This window comes from Pygocentrus nattereri, chromosome 12 (genome assembly GCF_015220715.1).
Source record: "Pygocentrus nattereri isolate fPygNat1 chromosome 12, fPygNat1.pri, whole genome shotgun sequence".
NCBI classification, from domain to species: Eukaryota; Metazoa; Chordata; class Actinopteri; order Characiformes; family Serrasalmidae; genus Pygocentrus; species Pygocentrus nattereri.
In genome coordinates this window covers 13885426-13906075 of record NC_051222.1, presented here as the reverse complement: position 1 = coordinate 13906075, position 20650 = coordinate 13885426, and the positions used below count along the sequence as shown (strand labels likewise).

General features: G+C 39.5%; 1 protein-coding gene across 2 annotated transcripts; it reads left to right on the top strand.

The window, feature by feature from the left end:
• The first annotated feature begins 408 nt into the window (after nucleotides 1-408).
• rcan1b (regulator of calcineurin 1b) lies at nucleotides 409-18945 on the top strand. 2 transcript variants are annotated; one of them, XM_017701923.2, is made up of 4 exons: nucleotides 409-790; nucleotides 15075-15248; nucleotides 16458-16617; nucleotides 17946-18945. In XM_017701923.2, exons 1-4 carry the CDS (start codon nucleotides 665-667, stop codon nucleotides 18113-18115), a joined length of 630 nt encoding a protein of 209 aa, XP_017557412.1. In that variant the 5' UTR covers nucleotides 409-664; the 3' UTR covers nucleotides 18116-18945. The 2 variants fall into 2 exon arrangements, with proteins under 2 accessions (XP_017557412.1, XP_017557413.1); XM_017701924.2 differs by lacking the exon at nucleotides 409-790 and adding an exon at nucleotides 14310-14664.
• Nucleotides 18946-20650: the final 1705 nt, after the last annotated feature.

The window sequence follows — 20650 nt, the reverse complement described above, 5'->3', positions numbered from 1 at the left end:
CACCAGGAGCCAACAGAAACTTTCAGTGGTTGCTATGATTTTTATTTTTTCCAGCAGAGATTGCGGTGCATAACAAATAACCACCGAAAGAGGGCGCCAGACAACCGCTTACTGAGCCACCGTCGCCTGACAGCGCTGAAATACTCCGGATAAACACGGTCGCTGTAGGTCATTCGCGCTGTCCGCCCAGCACCGGGCCGCATTCTGTCGCACTGGTCAGTTTGCAGGACCACTCGTCGTCCTTTTTTCATTACATCGAAAAGATAGACTGACCAACGGCCGCGGGCTGAGGGTGTTCGTACGTCAGCGGAAACCAGAACGTCATATCAGCTGTTTTCCTTCCAGCGTAGCAGGCGTCATTTCCGGTTTAGAAAAACGATCCAATTGGGCTTTGCTTTTAAGTTTGAAAACATTTCACAATTACACGCAAAAAAAGGGCAATAAGCGCAGCGACGGGGCTGCACTGTCGTCCCAGGCTGCATGGGCGTCCTGTAATGTGCATCAGTGAAGCTGATGTCGGACTGCTTTGTTGTCGCGCGACAACACCCCGGCTCCACTGCGGCGGAGGGCTGTGAGCGGAGGAGCAGCACGGCATGAGCGCAGCCCTCCGCTCCGTTTGACGCCACACATCATCACTGCAGCGCCCAGCGCGTCTCCATCTGCCATGCAGGAGCCCGAGAACGGAGAGGGAGAGGGGGCGGCCACGGCCGAGGTGCAGGTGAACGAGCAGCCCAACGCGCTCATCGCCTGCAAAGTCCCCGAGGAGGTCTTCAACGCCAGACATTTAAAGGTAAACATCCGCTGCCCTGATCCGTCTTTAGCGTTGAACCCGTGTGACCTGCTGCAGATCGCTTAGTCACCAAAACCTCACAGCCCACGAGGCAGTAGCTGGGTTTCTGTGACAGCTTCACAGGTTAACTGGGCAGTGAATCGTCATCATCTGTTCGTGGACAGAGGTGCTGGTAGAAATAGGACGCCCATGAGGCGTCAGGGGTGCACGATAATGTCATTTCACGATACACGGTATGTATCACGATATTTACATACTGAGGTTTGATAGGGTTGAAAATGCTCTCAGATTTGAATAAGACTTAGAGCTGGACTAAATCCAATTAAATAGGCCTAATTATGGTTTCTTCATAAAAATCATGAAAGCGTAATTGGACGTAAAATGACATACGTTGACACGATAATTATGAATATTGTCACACTGGCCCAACAACTAAGGTAACAAACAACACCATATTACTGGAACACAAGGTGCCTCATATTTTTAACCATTCTGTCTACCATTACAGTGAAGCTGGGGCAGAATGACACACATTGCTCAATAACAGACCAAATGAATATCAGTTGCAAAACGATCATAATCTCTACCCTTCTGTAAATTTTCATTTAGGCTCAGTTGAGTTTGTTTTCGTAACAGCCTTGACATGCAGTTAATCATCAAATGCCAAAAGTAAGATTGATCTTTCAGTACATTCAAAGGTGAAAAAAGAAGCCTGCAGGTATTCAAGTCGTTGAGCTTTAAGACAGGGGATGATGATGTGGACGTTTATAAAAGCTTCATTGTGTGGTAAGTCAACATTTGTGGATCTGGAATGCTTCTGATGATGGATTGATACCTCACCCAGATTCCTACAGGCCCCAGGATTGGAACTTCAGAATAGGGATGTGTCCAGCCTCCCAGCTGAAATGGAGATTTTGATTTGTCTTGCAAATGAGTGTGTGTCACGCTATTTATCCACAGTGTCACACGCTAAATTCAAATGCTTTTTGAGATGTATTTTATTCCCCAATTCATATTAACGTATGATTAAGTTTGACGGACTCTTCATCATCATCATCATCATCATCAGTTCCTAGCTAGCATCTGGACAGGGGCAATCTCGTACACAGTACGCTGCTGTGGGTCCCACATGATCCCGAACAATGTTTCTTCATCTTTTATGATTCATAGCTAACGTTCTTGTTTGGTTGAGATCAGGATGTTGGTTCTTTAGGTTTTCCTCGATTTGGTTATCCACATTTTCTTTGGTGCAGTGCGTTTGCATTGGATTCTCCGTTGAGTTTGATTTTCAGGTCACAGGTGTGTAAATAGTTATGAAACACATTAGTACATTAGGGCATTAGTGAATTACATTCATTGTCCTGTGTAAATGAATAGCTTACCATAAAATGCTTGAGTCTGGCAGTGGAAAAAATATAATGTCGCTAATAATATATTAATATACATAAAATATAATGCATTGATGTGTTACTGACACATTGTTCCTGTTGGAATAGACATGTTGCAGTAGGTCAGCTTATTCTGGAATCGCTTCATTATAACTCAAACTTGAACTTACACTGTGTGGTGGCAGATTGGCTCTTAAGGTAGCCACCCCGAATGTTTTGTACACAGAGTGTAGATTTCTGGCTATTCCTTTGGTGCCATGCTTTCTTTTTTGGTAGAAAGGAACATATAATTATAAGAATTATACATACCAAAGCTCTAGAAATATCCTTGGCCTCAATTGCTCTAGTGAACAAAATCCCCTGCTATGCTTTTTCCAGTCACAATGAGGTCAGTGGCCATTCGCTTTGCACCAAGCAAGCTCATATTTGCCCTAAAGGACAGGCTTGTGTGTTTTATAGCTTCTTTTCTTCTTCTTTCCGTAGTGTTTATATTGAGAAAGCCCTGATTTGTTATGCATTGAAACGTGTTTCATCGCTGATTAGGCTTGTGTCTGGCTCCACAGCATGGTGTTTTAGTGCTTTTCCTTCTGTAATGTGATTTCAGCTTATGAACTTCTTGATACGTACCTGAAAAGTTAGACTAGACTAGACTAGTTAGACTAAAAACAGGAGAAACACTAAAATCTGAAGTGCTGTGACCTTGCAGACCGAGGTGTGATGTCTATTGGCTAGTCTGCAATAGCTCAGGCATTGATGTTTGATTTCCTTTTCAGGATGCGCATCATGTTTAGCTTCCTTTCTGAGGTTTGTGGATGACTCCAGCCAGGCAGTCTCAGAAATAGATGGCTTGGACCTAAAAACATGCTGTAAAAAATCTACTTCAAAGAGAGCAGTTTCATTCTGAATATTGAGTATGATATAAGCAACACAGCAGAAAAAATTCAATTCAGGATTAAAGAGCCAGGCTGGGGCTGTGAGGACCAAGTGATACAGCAGTGTAAATGTGGTTACAGCCTATTTGTTTAAATCTTAAAGGTCCATTTCAGTCATGCACTTTTAAATACCATGTTAACAAGCTTACATGTAAACTGAGGCAGAGCTTCCTGTATCGAAACAAAATGTGTTTCCCAATGCATACAAGAGGAAAGACACAGCTGTCTGTTCTGGATTATGGTGGTGTGATTTACAGATATGCATCCACAACTGTTCTCAAATCTTTAGACTTTGTAGACCACTCTGCTTTGTGATTCATCACTGATTACTGGTGAGTCCCATTACTGTATGCTTGATCAGCTCTCTTGGTTTACTCTCTTTGGTTTTCACCAGAGTTTCTGGTACTTGACTCATCTGTCTGTTGAACATTGTGACAAAAGCCTTTGTCCTTGCCTAGATTTTAGCAAATTTTAGTCTTGCCCTGATGTTCTTTTTGAATAGCAGAGGCATCGTCCTGGCGCACCCCCCACGTAGGTAAAATTTGTGTAATTTTTTTTTCCAGTGGTGGACGCATCTACCTTTACTTCAATGGTGGCAAGAACTACCTACAGATCCCTTGGGGATCCAAGAGACTTCTTTTAGCATCTCATGCTCTGCTTTTGGGTTAAATTTGCTGGACTTAAGTTGGAAGTGGACTTAAATCTTCTTTTCTTGTAGATGGTCTTCCAGACAAAGGAGTTTACTTATTTTCATGCAAAACAAAATTGCATTACTGTTCATTTCAATGATGTAAAAGATGACAGAATTATGTTGAATTGACCTTTTATTTATCAACACTGCTTATCGGTTTAAATGAGGTTTGGTTTTGATATCTGTAGCACCAAATATGTTGAAAAAATGAAAGTATATTTACTTTTTCACATGACTGCTTGTATGGTTTGCTCCTGTTGAATTATGTCTCTTTAATTGTTTGGCCTCTTTAAATATCTAACTGCTGAAATCATTGTCTAAATAGATGTTATATTAGCAATTAAATCATTGAATCTTCACTTGTAGCCCTAGGCGGTAATGGCTAAAAGTGAAATCAGTAATCAAATGTACAAGTGGAGAAGACAGTGTTTGAGAAGTATGACAGTATTTAGTGTTATTGTAATTAATTATGTGACATTGTCACTGTATGCTTTTCTGAGAATATCAAAGTCAGAATGAAATAATTAAGACTGCTTGATTAGATGTTTAATTACAAAGAAATAATAAGAATTTCTGGTGCTGTGTGTTAAATAAAATCATAGTTTTTGATAGTGGCACTGCTGGCTTTTTTATTTTGTGGTTATGTGGACATTCCATGTTCTGTACCATGAAAACTTATCGAACTGTTGTGGAATTACACCAACTGGACACTTCATTAAGGACACCTTCATGTTTCTGCTCTCATTGTCCATTTTATCAGCTCTATTTACCATATTAGGTGCACTTTGTAGTTTTACAATTACAAACTACTTTTGGTATATTGTAGATGGTAACACCTGCCTTCTATGCAGGCCTTCGTCCTTGGCCTGGGAAAGCACTCTACACTATACCAATAAGAGTCCTTGGACAAGACTCCTAACATTGCCTTTGCATATCTATGTAAAACTATCAAATTGTAGGTCGTGCTGGAAAAGAGCGTCAGCCAAATGCCATGAATGTAAATGTTGTGTCTTGTTCTTCAATTGTCAGGAGTAGGTATTATTTGGTTGGTGGCCCATTCCATTGCAATTATTATCAGTGACTGGCGCAGCCTTACCTAACATCCTAAATTTGTCTCTCAGCTTGGACCCTGTTCCAAAGTTATTCAAACTTGCTGTAGCAAAACCTCTAAAGAAACCAACATTTGACCCCTTTTGACTTTTCTGTGCATAGGTTTAGAGAAAATTGTTGTCCAACAGCCCTGTTCTTTTCTAAGTAGGAATAAGATGCATGATGTGTTCCAGTCAGGCTTCAGGAAGTCTCATAGCACAGAATCAGCAAATCTGTTTAATAATCTGCTGTTGGCTTAAGACTGTGGCTTTATTCCTGTCCTGGTGCTGTTGGGCCTGAGTGCAGCATTTGACACTATTGTGCATGACATTTTAGTTGATGGGCTTAAAAAATTGGTTAGTTTGGATGAACAAGTTCTGTTTTAGACCCCCTCTACCTACAGTTCCTGGGGGATATAATCCATGAGCATAACATGACCCACCACCTAGATAACACCTGGTCTGTGATGGTCTATGTGGGGTCCGGAACATTGAAGAACAGTGTAAAGGGTAATTATACAGAGAAACAGATGGACTACAGTCTGCAATTGCAGACACTACAAGGAGTACCTATATAGTAAGGAGCTGATAAAATGGACAATGCATTTATACAAGAAGGTGTAGTAAATTAAGTGCTTGGTCACTGTGTATTTTTGTCATTTTACACACCCTACCAGGTGCTTTCCATATAAATGTTTACCTAATTATTTTTAAATTAAATATTAAATATATCTTTTCTCACTAAAAGCAAGGAAAGGCTCTCACTGTAAATCACCTGGGGTTTGTTAGCTGGTTATTCATTCCACATTTAAATCTACTTCCTCTCTGGCATCTCTTAAGGAAATGAAAAGCTTAAAACAGTGCATGTATAAACACTAGCATAACTCTTGTCATCATTCCTTCATTATGCTGCTAAAAAGGCTGGCCATATCACAGCTGAACTACTTGACTTGTTACTATCTTAGTTGTTTTTGAAGCACTAAGCATCTTTGTCTTTTTCCACTGCACTCTGGAAAAGCATGTCATGCATATCTTTGTGTACACAACATTCTTTTGAGTAGTCATGCATTTAGAACATGTTTTTCCACCTCGTCTGCCTGCTCTTAGCATCCTGATAGGACAGCTGGTCAAGAGTTGTGTTGCTGAGTGGAATAAATACAAAGCAGAGGCTTATTATATTAGTTGCGTGTGTATAGAGTAGAGAGATGGTTCAGGGGAAAGTAGCAGTTGCAGATATAAGTGGCAACATGCAAATGAAATGAATAGATTGCACTGTTTTAGATATGCTTCATGTTTGAACACTGGATAAAATCCAAGATTCTGTTTTCACCTCACGTTTAAGATGAAATATAAATGTTCTCCTCATTACTACTCCAGTTACTACTGTAACTTATTAATGATATTAAGCTTTAGGAAATGTAAGTATTTGAACAACAGTGAAATGTATTGGCTTCTTCATGTCACCTAATTGTCTTTTCTAAAATGACGATCAAAAATATAGTCAAAATATAAATGTACTACAATAATGTTGCTGCATACTGAGTGCTGGTTATTTATTACAGTTCCTGTAACACTACACCTTCGGCTCTGTTTCCAAATGGAAAATATTACTAGCCTCTGTTGTGTCCTGTCTCACAAGTCTAGGTTATGTTTGTCCTTCTGTGTGGAAACTTGATAGGCATCAGCTTTCACTCTCTACATTTTAATCTTAACTCATTTTTAATCTTAACGTGACATCAGCACTCTCGCACTTGTTCAGTGGGTGGCTGTGTTTGGTATAGCTGCCTTGTAACAGCAATATGAATTGAATTGAATTTATTTGAACTATAATAGGGATGTTGCTATCAATTATGTTTGTAATCTACTAAATACTTTGATGATTAATTCATCTGAATTTCTAAAATGACAAACAACAAGAACTGATTCACCTGAAGCAATAACAAGCCATATGTTTGATTAAAGCATTATATGAAAAAGATAAGGCCTGTGGATTCCCTGCCTTCTTAGTACTGTGCTATATCACGATGAATATTCGTTTATTAAGTAGTGACAAAAAACACACGTTGTTACTGAGGAAGAGAACGTTACTGAGACATAAGGAAGGAAGTGCCGATCTCTTGGGGTAAAAGTGGCCTTTAATCTTGGTTTAACCTGTAGCATACCAGCCTGCTCTTCGGGCTAGCCCCGCCTGCATCACGTACCAGCAGGGTCTCACGGTCTTTGAGAAACGACTCCACTGCTACTGCTGGCAGTGTGAATGACTAATATTTACTAAACTGCAGAGTTTTCACTCTGAGATGTAAGCACAAGTGTACACAACACACGTATCAGACAAATGACTTAAGAAATTCGGATGTTTTTACCGAGTCAGAGGAAATGCTGCATGCTTACACGTATAGACAGGTTTATCCATATATTGTTTTGTTCTGTCTTAAACTAATTTGCATTTACTTTAATTGTTAAATATGGTTCTTATTACTAATTATATGGTAAACAAGAACAGATTAGTCTGTTTTTTTTTAGTCTGGCACCTGGAATGGTTTTCCAGCATCGGTAAGGAAAAAGTGTAATAATGTAATAATGGCAGCCCTAAACTATCACGCAGATGGAGAAGATGACCTAATAGAAGTGGGAAATGGTATTTTCTACCAATGCAGTTGATTACCTGTGAGCAGAGAACATGTGGAAATTGTTCTACCTGTATGTTGTGTCTGATTGCCTTTTGGTTCTGACTGACTCAGTCCCACAAGCATGCATACAGCACCTGTTTGAATGCTGCAGTACTCTTAAGCTCTTTGTTCTGTATTTGACTTTGATGTTAGGTGAACATATGTGTGAAGTGGGCTTTGTAGTTGGCAGCAGCTGCTCATCTTACCTCAGTAGATTTGTATGGGTGTTTTGCTTTGAGCTTGCATACTCAAAGGTGCACTTTTTGTTGCACTTTGTATTTTTTAAGAAACGTTCAGAAATGTTCAGCAAAAAAGAGCATAGATGCTTGTAAGGTGAGGATGATACTATTTAGACAAGTAAACTTACAGAGGAATAGTAATATGGCACCATAAAAGTAGAAATGTATTTATTTGAATTAGTATCTCGGGTAGAACCAGCTTTACTCTTTAGATCTCAGTGCCAGACTAAAAGGGTTATTTACAACTTGCTTTTTCTCTGTTGATGTACACTGTGTGCACAATTATTAGGCAAGTGAGTATTTTGACCATATTATCATTTTTAGGCATATTTTCTAACTCTAACCTGGGTGTGGGTGTGGCCTAAGGAGGTTAACACCCTATATCAAGGTGTGCATAATTATTAGGCAGCTTTTTTTCTTTAGGCAAAATGGGCCAAAAAAGAGATTGAACTGACTCTGAAAAGTCAAAAATGACCAAAAGTCTCTCAAAGGGATGCAGCACTCTTGAAATTGCTAAGATATTGGAGCGTGATCACAGAACCATCAAACGTTTTGTTGCAAATAGTCAACAGGGTCGCAAGAAATGTGTTGAGAAAAAAAAGACACAAATTAATTGCCAAGGATTTGAGAAGAATCAAGCGTGAAGCCACCAGGAACCCATTATCTTCCAGTTCTGTCATATTCCAGAACTGCAACCTACCTGGAGTACCAAGAAGATGTTTAGTGCTCAGAGACGTGGCCAAGGTAAGGAAGGCTGAAACCCACCACCACTGAACAAGACACGTAAGCTGAAGCGTCTAGACTGGTCCAAGAAGAATCTGAAGACAGATTTTTCAAAGGTTTTATGGACTGATCAAATGAGAGTGACTCTTGACGGACCAGATGGATGGGCCCGTGGCTGGATCAGTAACGGGACAGAGCTCCACTTCGAGTCAGACGCCAGCAAGGTGGAGGTGAGGTACTGGGCTGGTATTATTAAAGATGAGCTGCTTGGACCTTTTCGGATTGAAGATGGGCTCAAAATCAACTCCCAAGCCTACTGCAAGCTTTTAGAAGACACTTTCTTTAAGCAGTGGTCCAAGAAGAATCTGCATCTTTCAAAAAGAGAATAATTTTTATGCAGGACATGCTCCATCACATGCATCCAAGTACTCCTCTGCATGGCTCGCCAGTAAAGGCATTAAAGATGAAAAACTTATGACGTGGCCCCCTTCCTCACCTGACCTGAACCCAACTGAGAACTTGTGGGCAATTCTTAAACGGGAGATTTACAGTGAAGAAAACGGTACACCTCTCTGAACAGGGTCTGGGAGGCTGTGGCTGCTGCTGCACAAAAAGTTGATCGTCAACAGATCAAGAAACTGACCAACTCCATGAATGGAAGGCTTATCACTGTTATTGAAAAGAAGGGTCGCTATATTGGTCACTTTTTTTTTTTTTTTTTTTTTTTTTTATATGTCAGAAATGTTTATTGGAAAGTTTTGAGTTGTTTGTTTATACTTCTCACTTGAACAGATGAAAGTAAAAAAAAGTGAGATGGGAAAATGTGTGTTTTTCATTTAGCTGCGTAATAATTCTGCACCATTATAGTTGCCCAATAAATGTGCACATATAGAAATTCTCCAAAACTTCACTTTATTTTTCTTAAACATTCATGTTTGAGGTTTATTAATATTTTGGATTAACCGAGCGCACTGTAGTTTGTGATTGATAAAAATAATCCTTAAAAATAAGACTTGCCTAATAATTGTGCACACAGTGTATTGTGAGAAGAATTAGGACTGTTGTAATTTATCTTTAATCAAATCAAATCAAATCAAATTTATTTATATAGCGCTTTTTACAACTGATGTTGTCACAAAGCAGCTTTACAAAAATGGGAATCACACAAAAATGGGAATCACACAAAAATGGGAATCACACAAAAATGGGAATCACACAAAAATGGGAATCACTTTAAAAGGGATGTCTGTTTAAACTAATAAGTATCAACTGTGGAGAAGGAAAAAATCAATGGCAATAATGGAACAGATTTTCGCTGAAGTGTTATGTTAAAATTAGCGTAACCTATTTAGAGATAAATGCTGCATCTCTCTGTTTTCAGTCATGTCCTTAACAATGCTTCCTTAGCAACATCCCTATGTTAAGGCGCTCCCATTTCACAGAATCAAAGTATAAAATACTCCCAAATACAAGCAAAACAGTTCAGTTAAGTATCACTTACATTCTTTTGACAGTAAATCCAAAAAGTTTTTAAAGATTAATAGAACCCAAACAGAAAGATTTTAAAGTACTTTATAAGGAAAAAGGATGCTTTAAAGTCTTTTAGCTGGAAGACCTGGAATTATTCCTTATCTCTCTACCAGTTTCTTGGGTGATGATTTTCTCCTCGACCAGTGGTGAATATTCAGAAAATATCCTTGCAATCAGAACAAAATGATACAATACAGTACGAAACAAAATAAACAAATCAATGTGAAGTTGCCGCTGTCATGTGAATTGTATGTACTCCCACTAGAAATCACATTGTGTGGGGCAATGAAAAGTGATGATACACATACAGTGATCCAGAGATGAATGCAGATATGATCATTTTATATATGTTTCCAACAGTGTAAATCTCACACAGTTTGTTATGCATTTGGACTTTAATGTCTTGGGTGTTTATGTTTTCAGTGGTTAAAAATATCCCAGAGCTTATCGAACAGCCAAACACCTTTTGTCCCATATCTGCTACAATTTGTTTAGCATCCATTTGATTCCTTTGCGACTTTGCATTTTTTTACGCCTCCTTATTTTGGTTTCATATTTCCATTTTTCCGTTTCCTCACAGAGGTGAGGGTTTGTTCACAATGGTCTCTTGCTCAGACACACACTCCTGCTGACACACTGAAGTTTAACTGAATGAAACATGGTTCTGCACTCACAAACTTAGACACACTTAGATATGTCCAGAAATATCTAGACTCCCCTTCTACTTGGTTAGTTCAGCTTCTATAAGGTGCACGTTTTGCTGACACAGGCATTCAATTGTGCAAACCAATACAGCTTGTATAATCTCTATAGAAAAGCACTGAGAGTAAAATTGGATGTGCTGGAGCAGTCAGCATAATCATGCCCAGTGCCAAGTGTCAGCAAGAGAAGTATAAAACTCCCTAGCATTTAGGATGCAGGAAAGTGGGACTGCATTCTCTGACATGATAGAGCATTGAATACAAGGTTGTTCAACTCCAGTCCTATCCTATCTATAGACTTCAGTACTGGTAGCAGTTTCTGATGGGGTAATTTAGGTCATCAAAGTATCCTACCTACAGTTTTATGTGGAGCGCTACCTAAAAATATGTGGTGTGGTAGGACATGTTGACAAGGTAGGACATTTCGTCAGAACACCGGTGCCCGGCAGAGTTTGATGATTTATCTACTCAAATACATGTTAATTGTTGTGGGTGTATTTGAGTATGTGAGTGATCAGTACCTGATTTGATGTTGATCAGTACTTGACCTTAGCAATGCTCTTGTGGCTGAATGTCATCAAATCCAAAATTCCAAGAGTTCCAAAATTTCCCCAAAGGGGAAGGAACCTGCCCGTTAACTACACTGCTCTAGAGTCCAGTGACTGTGCTTTATGCCACTGCATTCGACGCTTTGCATTGCTCGGCCATGGAAACCCATTCCATGAATCTCTCTGTGCTGTTCTTGAGTTAATCTGAAGGCCACATGAAGTCTGATGGTCTGTAGTTATTGACTCTGCAGAAAGTTGGTGACCTCTGCACACTCTCAGCATCTGCTGACCCCGCGTTTTTACATGGCCTACCACTTCGTGACTGAGTTGCTGTCATTCCCAGTCGCTTCCACTGTGTTATAATACCAGTAGCGAGGAAATTTCACAACTGGACTTGTTGCATGGGTGGCATCCTATCACATTACCATGCTGGAATTCACTGAGCTCGTGAGAGCGACCTATTCTTTCACAAATGTCTGCAGTCTGCATGCCTAGGTGCTTTGTTTTATACACCTGTGGTCATGGAAGTGTTTGGAACAGCTGAATTAAATGATTTGGATGGATGAGGGAATACTTTTGGAAATATATAAAGCTGAAATTAGCCAAACGGCAGCTTTTTCATTTGAATTTTCTGTTCCACCTTAAATGTTGCTTCAGTTACCCTGATGTGCCTTAAATGTAGAATGAATTACGAAAGTTGGCAAATACGACGCTGACATCAGCTCAATCAAGGCATTAATTACCACAGTAAATGCATCCTTAATCAACAATTACCTTAAACCTTTGCTTGGAAATGTTTAATGAGCAGCTGACCTGCAGCATAGCAGAGCAGCTGTTGAGCGTGTCTCACGGGCTGATCTAATACCGCATCCCAAGCCACACGCTTCTGGACTTTACCTACTACAGTAATGAGTGCAGGTAAATGAGTATTGATGCACTGTTTTTACACATGACATTGTAATCTGTGGTGAGAGTAGAGAGCAGGTGGAAGAGAATCTGGAGAGGTGGAGATTTGCACTGGAGAGGAGAGGAATGAAGGACAGTAGAGACAAGACAGAATACATGTGTGGAGCAGTTTGGAGATAAAGCCAGAGAGGCCAGGTTGAGATGGTTTGGACATGTGTTGAGGAGGAATAGTGGATATATTGGTCAAAGAGTGTTGGAGATGGAGCTGCCGGGTAGAAGGAGAAGAGGTAGACCTCAGAGAAGGTTTATGGATGTAGTGAAGGTGGACATGGAGATGGTTGGTGTAAAAGTAGAGGAGGCAGTGGATAGGGCAGGATGGAGGCAGATGATCCGCTGTGGCGACCCCTAAAGGGAGCAGCCGAAAGAAGAAGAACCACTAACACGGTGGGAAATCTCAGCCATTTAGATTTCAGCTTTCATTTATCACTACAGCAACAAATCAAATAAACTCAAGGCTCCCTTAAATAATGTGACAGTTAATAGCTTTATCTCATCACAGTTTGTCGCTTCTAAGTTTGTAGCTTTATCTCATCACAAACTGCCACAGCACTGCTGAATGAACCTGATGTTACCTACCAAAAGATGGATGGATGGATGGATGGATGGATGGATGGATGGATAATGCAGTGCAGTAATGTAGTAATGTCTTTTTAAGCAGACCTCATTTAATTTCTCTATTTCTGGAAAATAAAGGGATATGGCTCTTGGCTTTGTGTTCTCCCCATTCATTCTGAACTGGCTATCAGTACTGCCTGTTTATTGCACATGGAAAAAAGAGAAAAGTTGCACATATTATTCAAATTAGTTTACCTTCCACCCAAAAACAGGTGTGCAGGATGTATTGGCCAAAGCCAGTGAAAGATAAGAGTGAGGACTAATGGAAGATGGACAGAGAAAGGGTACTAGATTAAAGTGACAGATGCAAAGTCTAGATGATATCACAATGGTCTTAACCAATGTGAACAGTTCATAAGAAGGAGAAAAGGGCTGGCAAAGAAGAGAGAGGTTTCACTGGAGGATTTAGAGCAGCTGCCTGTTGCAGAGTGATGTCATTAGTTTCCAGTGGCTCACTGTCTACCACGGTTGGAGTAGTCAGATTCAAGGAAAGAGAGAGAGAATGGAACATATTGCAGGCATTAATTTCAGAATGAGTTTGTATTTATAAGAAACAATGAATTTGAAAAGGGGAGCTGAGTTTCCAAAACAGCAGTGCAAAAAAAAAAAGATTGAAAGATATAGAAAACTGGCATACCACCAGTTCTATCACCAGCTGCAGATAGTGTCTTTGAGATATAGGAGTAAGTCAAGCTTCCCTCTTGCTTTAGATCAGAAAAAAATCCACAAGTGTTTATGTCTATCCATCCACAGTAGGAAGACAACACTATGGGTCTGAAAGGATGTTTAGCTGCTAAGAAGCTGTTGAGAAATGGGAAAGAAAACGGAGAAAAAGAAAGAGAATGTGCAAAAGAAGCTGCTGGTGTTGTCAGAACAATAAGTTGGCCACCCTAGAACTTAGACCTTAATATTATGGAGCATGTTTGGGATTACTTGGGATTACATAAGAAGCACATTTAAGCAGCAAAAATGCAAAAGGCTAAAGAAAACCAACACAAGAGACAGTAGTGAAACGTACATGGATTTACATGGATTATTTAGTATGTTTCATATATGGAAGTCCTGGATACAGTTTGAAATTATTGCAGTATTCCTGAGTAAAAGAATACATTAAGTTTAGTCTTTAATGGAGAGTCCCATACAAGCCAAGAACATTCCGAAGTTTGCTGATAAACGGCATAATCATTTGCCGTCAAAGCCGTTATGCAGTATTCAAATTTCCCAGCCTGTTGAAAATAATGAGAAAAAGCACTCAGGTGCCCGTATTCCAAATATTGTTACTGTAGCCTCTTTGTGAAGCTGAATCATGGGTATTAGTTGGCTGAAAGAGGGAGGGAGGGCAGGAGGGAGTGAGAGGGGCGGTGCTCAACAGTATCAGCTCCATTATAAGCAGAGGCAGACACTACTAAGCCTGTGACCTACTACAGCAGCACATATCCTACAAGAGGTTTCTGTTAGCTGACATGTGGAGTGTGGGAGACCGTATGGATCTGAATACATACCGAATTTAGAATTGGAATAAGTCAGCACCAGCCTATGCCTTCAACTTAAATGAATAAAGAAGGGGAAGGATCAGGCTAAAAGAAAAGTTTCACTACTGGAAATAACACCTTCCATTACATTTGTGCTGGGAATCCTATTTGGCTTTGCCTTCCCCACTAAAGAAGAAATCAGTGTAAAACTGCGTTCCTTCAATCATGCACCTGAAGATAACAAAGTGCAGTCGTTTCTGTCTGGTGACTACACTTGTGGACATAGCTGTGTTCACCCAGCCAGAGACTCAGGTAAGATTATGTATGATAATGAAGGCAAGAAAGGGTTGATGTAATATTTTGATGCTTCTTTTTACATAGAAAGTGGCGAAGGTGTATTTCTTTCCTGTTTATTATGTGATTGTTTCTATGTACATTTACTTCTTTTCTAACCTATATTCTGTTGCTTTTGGAGGAAGCCCAAACATAATCACAGTCTGTCTTGTGCCATCATGAACACAATACATTTTGATTTGACAGTGTAATACAATGGAGAGCCTTTTTCACGTTTTCCACAGTTTAATGATCCTTCACATGATGTAAAAGTTGTACACCAATTAAAGGTTTTTCTCTCCAGTCCAACTTTCAAGCCGTGAACCACTTACGGAAGATAAAATTTCATAGTATTGCAACTGTAATATGCTTTTTGTCTTGTTCTTCAGGATCAATTCGAGGCGCTCTTTCGACAGTTTGATGCCAGCGCGTCTTTCCAGTTCTTCAAAAGCTTCCGGCGTGTCCGCATCAACTTCACTGATGCACTGGCTGCTGCTGAGGCCAGAGTGAAGCTCCACAAGAGTGATTTTAATGGCAAAGAGATGCGCCTCTATTTTGCTCAGGTATGCATACAATTATAGGGCTGCATTCAATATAGAGTATTTAATTTGCGTGAATATTGAAATATATCAGTATATAACCTTTTGTAATGTTATATATTAAAAGAAAAGAAAAAAAAACTAAATTGATAGGAAATAATGGAGTTAAACTCTTTCCTTTAAAAAGATGCCCCTCCCAAAAAAAATGTGAAGAAAGATTGTTACCTACAGCTACTTGTAACTTCAGAATCCCACCCCTTTTACCCAGAGCAATTGAAATTCTACTGCTGTGTTTTGGCTCTTAAGTCCGATATTTTAGATCATTTTAGGCTACAAAAACAACAGTCATTAATGCAGAAGTCAGATAGTCCATGGAAAGACACACAAGTGAAAATGAGTGATATTTTCCGCTTTTACTGGAGAGCTTTAAATGATTTATCTCTTCTCACTGAGACACTGAAGTGTTACACATAGCAGTGTGAGTCACGAGAGCTTGGCTACAGACAACACAACAGATGACAGAAAAGGAATATTGGCTCAGTGTCCTGTTTTTTGCATGGTACAGCTGAATTTTGCTTAAAGGAAACGTTCACTGAAAAACAAAATGTACACAGTTTTACATTAAATCTTTATATTTACATTACATTACAACTTCCATCACAAGTTAAGAATATTTTTTTTCTTCTTTTGGACCAGTGATCATTTAGGAGCTTTTGTTCCAAGAGCAATGAAATCATATTCGTCTTATAGTTCCAATACAAAACTGATAAAACAAACTTTCCAAACATGCATTGGTAAAATAAAAATGGAGCAAATTAGATTTGTTTATGACCATTTTTTGACTGACATATCCACACTTCACCCACAAATTAGTGCTGCAGCCTAATTATAAATTATTGTTAATATCTCATTTTAATATCTCCTATTGTTAATTCTCATTTATCTCATAATATCTCATTATTGTTAAAACACCTACATTTAGAGTGTGTTATTAGTTTCCAGTTATATTTATTTTGCACTTGTGTTATTGGGTGTGTGTGTGTGTTGTTGTGTAATTGAGCTTTAGTTAGTATGGTGTCAGATTCGTTGTTGTCATTTCCAGCCTTTTAAATTCATGTAGCAACTCTAAACAAAGATTATAGCAATCCCATGAGTTTAATTTACATGGTATGACCGAGGAATTGTGAGCTGCAACTTCTCATTAGGTTGAATGGGCTTTCTTTCTCTTCTCAGTCTGTGCATATAGGCAGTCCTCGACTAGAGCCCCCAAAGCCAGAGAAGCAGTTCCTCATCTCTCCACCTGCCTCGCCTCCAGTGGGCTGGGAGCAATCTCAGGACGCTACACCAGTCATTAACTATGACCTGCTCTGCGCTGTCTCCAAACTCGGCCCAGGTACAACACATAGTGCTATTATTGTCATGGGAATAATCCAGAGGTATTACAAAATAAGAGACTAGATTTATTTTAAATATCAGAATTGCTTGCTAAAGTGGTTTTATAGAGTTTAAAATATTTTGACAGGGTTAGGGTTAGTAATTGTTTTACAGCACTTCATGAGTTTCACACACACAAAAAAAAATGCATATGCCATGTGTTATTTAATTTCAGTGTTATTTGCATAGCACATTTAACAACAGACACTGCAGACAAGCAGCTTCACAGCAATCCAGTTTCAGATCTCTAATAAGCAACGGCTCCTTCTGACTGTAAATTCAGTCCATGGCCCATCTGCTGTTATGCACAATTCGTCAGCCATTCCTGCGTCATTGGTCAGTTTCTGACAACAGGACTGATTGTGACCAGATATTATGTAGCTTGACCGTTCTCAATAGAACACTGAAACACCCATAGCAGTGTCTTGCTGGCATAGTGTCCACCAGTCAGCCAAGAGCAGCTCTGTGGTCAGAAATTGACTCTTGAAAGGCTACAGGATAGAAAACAAAAATTGTGACTGGACAAAGATGAACTACAGTCTAATTGTACTCTTATATGGTAAATGCTTCTAATAAAGTTGCCAGTGAATTCTTCACTGCCTATTTCTGTATCATTTAAGTTGCTATTAAATTGAACATTAATCATGTTCATCAGTGCCGTTTACCCATGCAAGCAAAAAAGTAAAGTTCAGATAGGCATGGTTAGCTTGCATATAGGACATATCTAGTTGGCCTGGTCATTATCCAGAAATAAAGTGCACAATGTTTTGTAGTTTAAAAAAATACATCACACCATATAAGCTTCTCCAGGATATTCCACTTTTGGTGGCTAAAATTAAATTGCTGTCAGATGTGTTCTTCAATAGCACACCAACTTAAGCCCATGGTCTTTTTTTGTCATTTTTTTGGAAGCAGGGCTTGTGTAAAATAAAGTAGTTTTAAATAAATGATAAAATTGGTGCCGTGACCCTACCTGGACTAAGGGGTTAACGGATGATGATGATGATGATGATGATGATGATGATGATGATGATGATGATGATAAAATTGGTGGTATAATAATTTATTTTCAAAAATGTATTTTATAGCTTTACACTATAATTTGTTACTACAATATTTAAAATATTTAATTTTTAGTAGGAAGTGAGGATTTGATCAGTTTGACATAAGTATATGTTTGTTCTCTCATTGGGTGAGTGGGTGGGGTTTGGGTGATTTTTCTCGCAGGACACACTTTGAGCAGCCTTGCTTGAAGTTCTGCTGCTAAGTTTATGAACTCCTTTTCAGGTGAGCAGTACGAGTTGCACACTGGAACCACCACCACCCCCAGTGTGATAGTCCATGTGTGTGAGGATGATAGCTCGGGTGGTGAGGAAGAAACAGAGGGAGGGAAGCGTGCCCGACCCAAAATCATCCAGACCCGGCGCCCAGATTATGCCCCCTCTGTCAAACAGTGAATGAAGAAGTCTATGACATTTCATCTAGTTGACCGTCCTGGCAAGCTCCAGGATTTACAGTCATGCAGTTTGTCCTCCCTACTGCCAGGGGGCAGCAAGTGTCTGATAGGGAGTTACCCATCTTCATCATCTCATATGGGTTTGAATTCATACTGGTTTATTACAATGGAACCAGAGGTTTAGAGGTCTGACTGTTTTTATTTCATTTAACAAATGTTTCTTGGGTGTACTTAAACTGAGAAAGTGACATTTGGGTGTGCTAGCCTGTTTTTATTTTTTTCCACTTGAATTGAAAAATGTTTTTGTCTAGCACAGAGAACGTGCTCTTGTCTGGATGTTGACTGTACACTGTCAGGGGCTAATTAGTCCTGCTAATTGTCATTATCTGTATAGCCTGTTGTCTCTGTCTATGTTGACTCTTGTCTTTGCAAAATTGTTGTTATTGTTGCTGAAATTTCCACAATCTCCTCTGAATATTATGCACTTTAAGAATAGAGCCTTATAATGTGGTACACCTAACATTATTAAGTATTTGTCGCAGAGTATTGGCTATGTTATCTGCATTGCTCTGTTGTGCTTTACTGTCTGTAGAGGTTGCGTTTGTCATCACCAATGTCAGAGGATAAAGAAAATTTTACAATGGATCCTGTGATTTTCAGCAAAATTAGCGTACTGTATATACAGTATTTGTTGTATTTGAATGTAGCCCATATTTGTTGAATACGCTTCAGGATTTGTCTTGAATGAAGTAATCTCATTCTTAGGCTGCAAGAATATGAGCTAGAGGGAACATTAGCCTACTGTTAATAAAACAGTACTGACCAAACTGATGCTGATTATTTTTTTTAAGAATGATCTTGCTTTGTTGCTTGCTAATTGTTTGATAGTAACCAGGCAGGTTAAGCAGAGAGAATTAAGGGAGTAGCCTGTATTTTGTGCGTTGTCAGTCATGAGATTCCAGTGGAACAGATGGAGATGTTCAGTTTGAACGAGGATTAAATTGCTTGCCACCAAAACTGGTTCCTCTGCTCCATGTATAGTCAAGCTAATGTATTATACTGAACTTTGATATTAACATACATTACAATTTTTCCCCAGACAACAACTTATCAGATTATAACCTATGGCCATAATATAGACTGAGTTGTTTATTTATTAGGTACAACTCACTTTCACACAAAATGTACATTTCAACAAGTCATGTGCTACATGATGGCAGTGTGTGGTAAAAATCAGGCAGACCAGCATTTCTAGCATCAGTTAGCATTTAATAAGTTCAGAAATGTGCAAAACAAGTGAGGTAATGACTTTAAACCTGTCTTTATCACACAGGCAATTAAAGCTTTGTTGAGAATAGTGTAAAAAGCACCAATTACAAGTGATTGGGGACCCTGTGGACAATAAGAGCTTGGAGATCAAAGGAGAATGTCTAGAATTGTGCAAACAGGGCACAACCCTTTTTGTTAGAATGCAATCATCTTTCTAATCACAGAACCGTTTCACACCTTCCCTTTCTAGCTGAAGTAATGGAAAGAGTGGTTGCTTCCCAACTCCACACATTCCTCAGTAATGCACTCTTTGAGCCATTTCAATCTAGTTTCTGTGCTCACCACAGCACTTGGACAGCTCTTCTGTGTGTGGTTAATGATCTTCTCTGGTCCGCTGATAGTGGTTCTCTCAGTATTTGCCTTCTCTTCGACTTAAGTTTAGAATTTGATACTGTTAATCGTGATGTTCTCATTTATTGTCTTTTTCTCTATTGGTATCACTGATACACCTTTGTTCAGGTAGTATCTTACAGACAGACAACAGTTTATCACACTAGGTTCACACAAGTCCTCCACCTCTCCTGTTACATGTGGTGTCCCTCAGGGCTCAGTTCTTGGACCCCTACTTAATCTACATCTCACCGCTTGGCCAGATCATTCATAGCCATGGCCTTACCTTTCACTGTTATGCTGATGATACCCCCTCAGATTACCCTCCCAATACAGTAACTGTATTTCTGATTTAAAGCTCTGGAGGCATGTTAACTTTCTCATGTTAAACACTGATAAAACTGAAGACTTACTGCTTGGCCCTACTCTCACCGGCCACTTTATTAGGTACAACGTGCTAGTAAAAGGTTGGACCCCCTTTTGCCTTCAGAACTGCCTTAATTCTTCGTGGCATACTTTCAACCAGGTGTTGGAAACATTCCTGAGAGATTTTGGTTTGTTATTTGAGTTACTGTTGCCTTTCTATCATCTCGAACCAGTCTGCCCGTTCTCCTCTGACCTCTCACATCAACAAGGTATTTTCATCCACACAACTGACACTCACTGGATATCGGACCATTGCCTGTTACCCCTAGAGATGGTTGTGCGTGAAAATCCCAGTAGATCAGCAGTTTCTGAAATACTCAGACCAGCCCGTCTGGCACCAACAACCATGTCACGTTCAAAGTCACTTAAATCACCTTTCTTCCTCATTCTGATGCTCGGTCTGCACTTCAGCAAGTTTGTCTTGACCACCTCTACATGCCTAAATGCACTG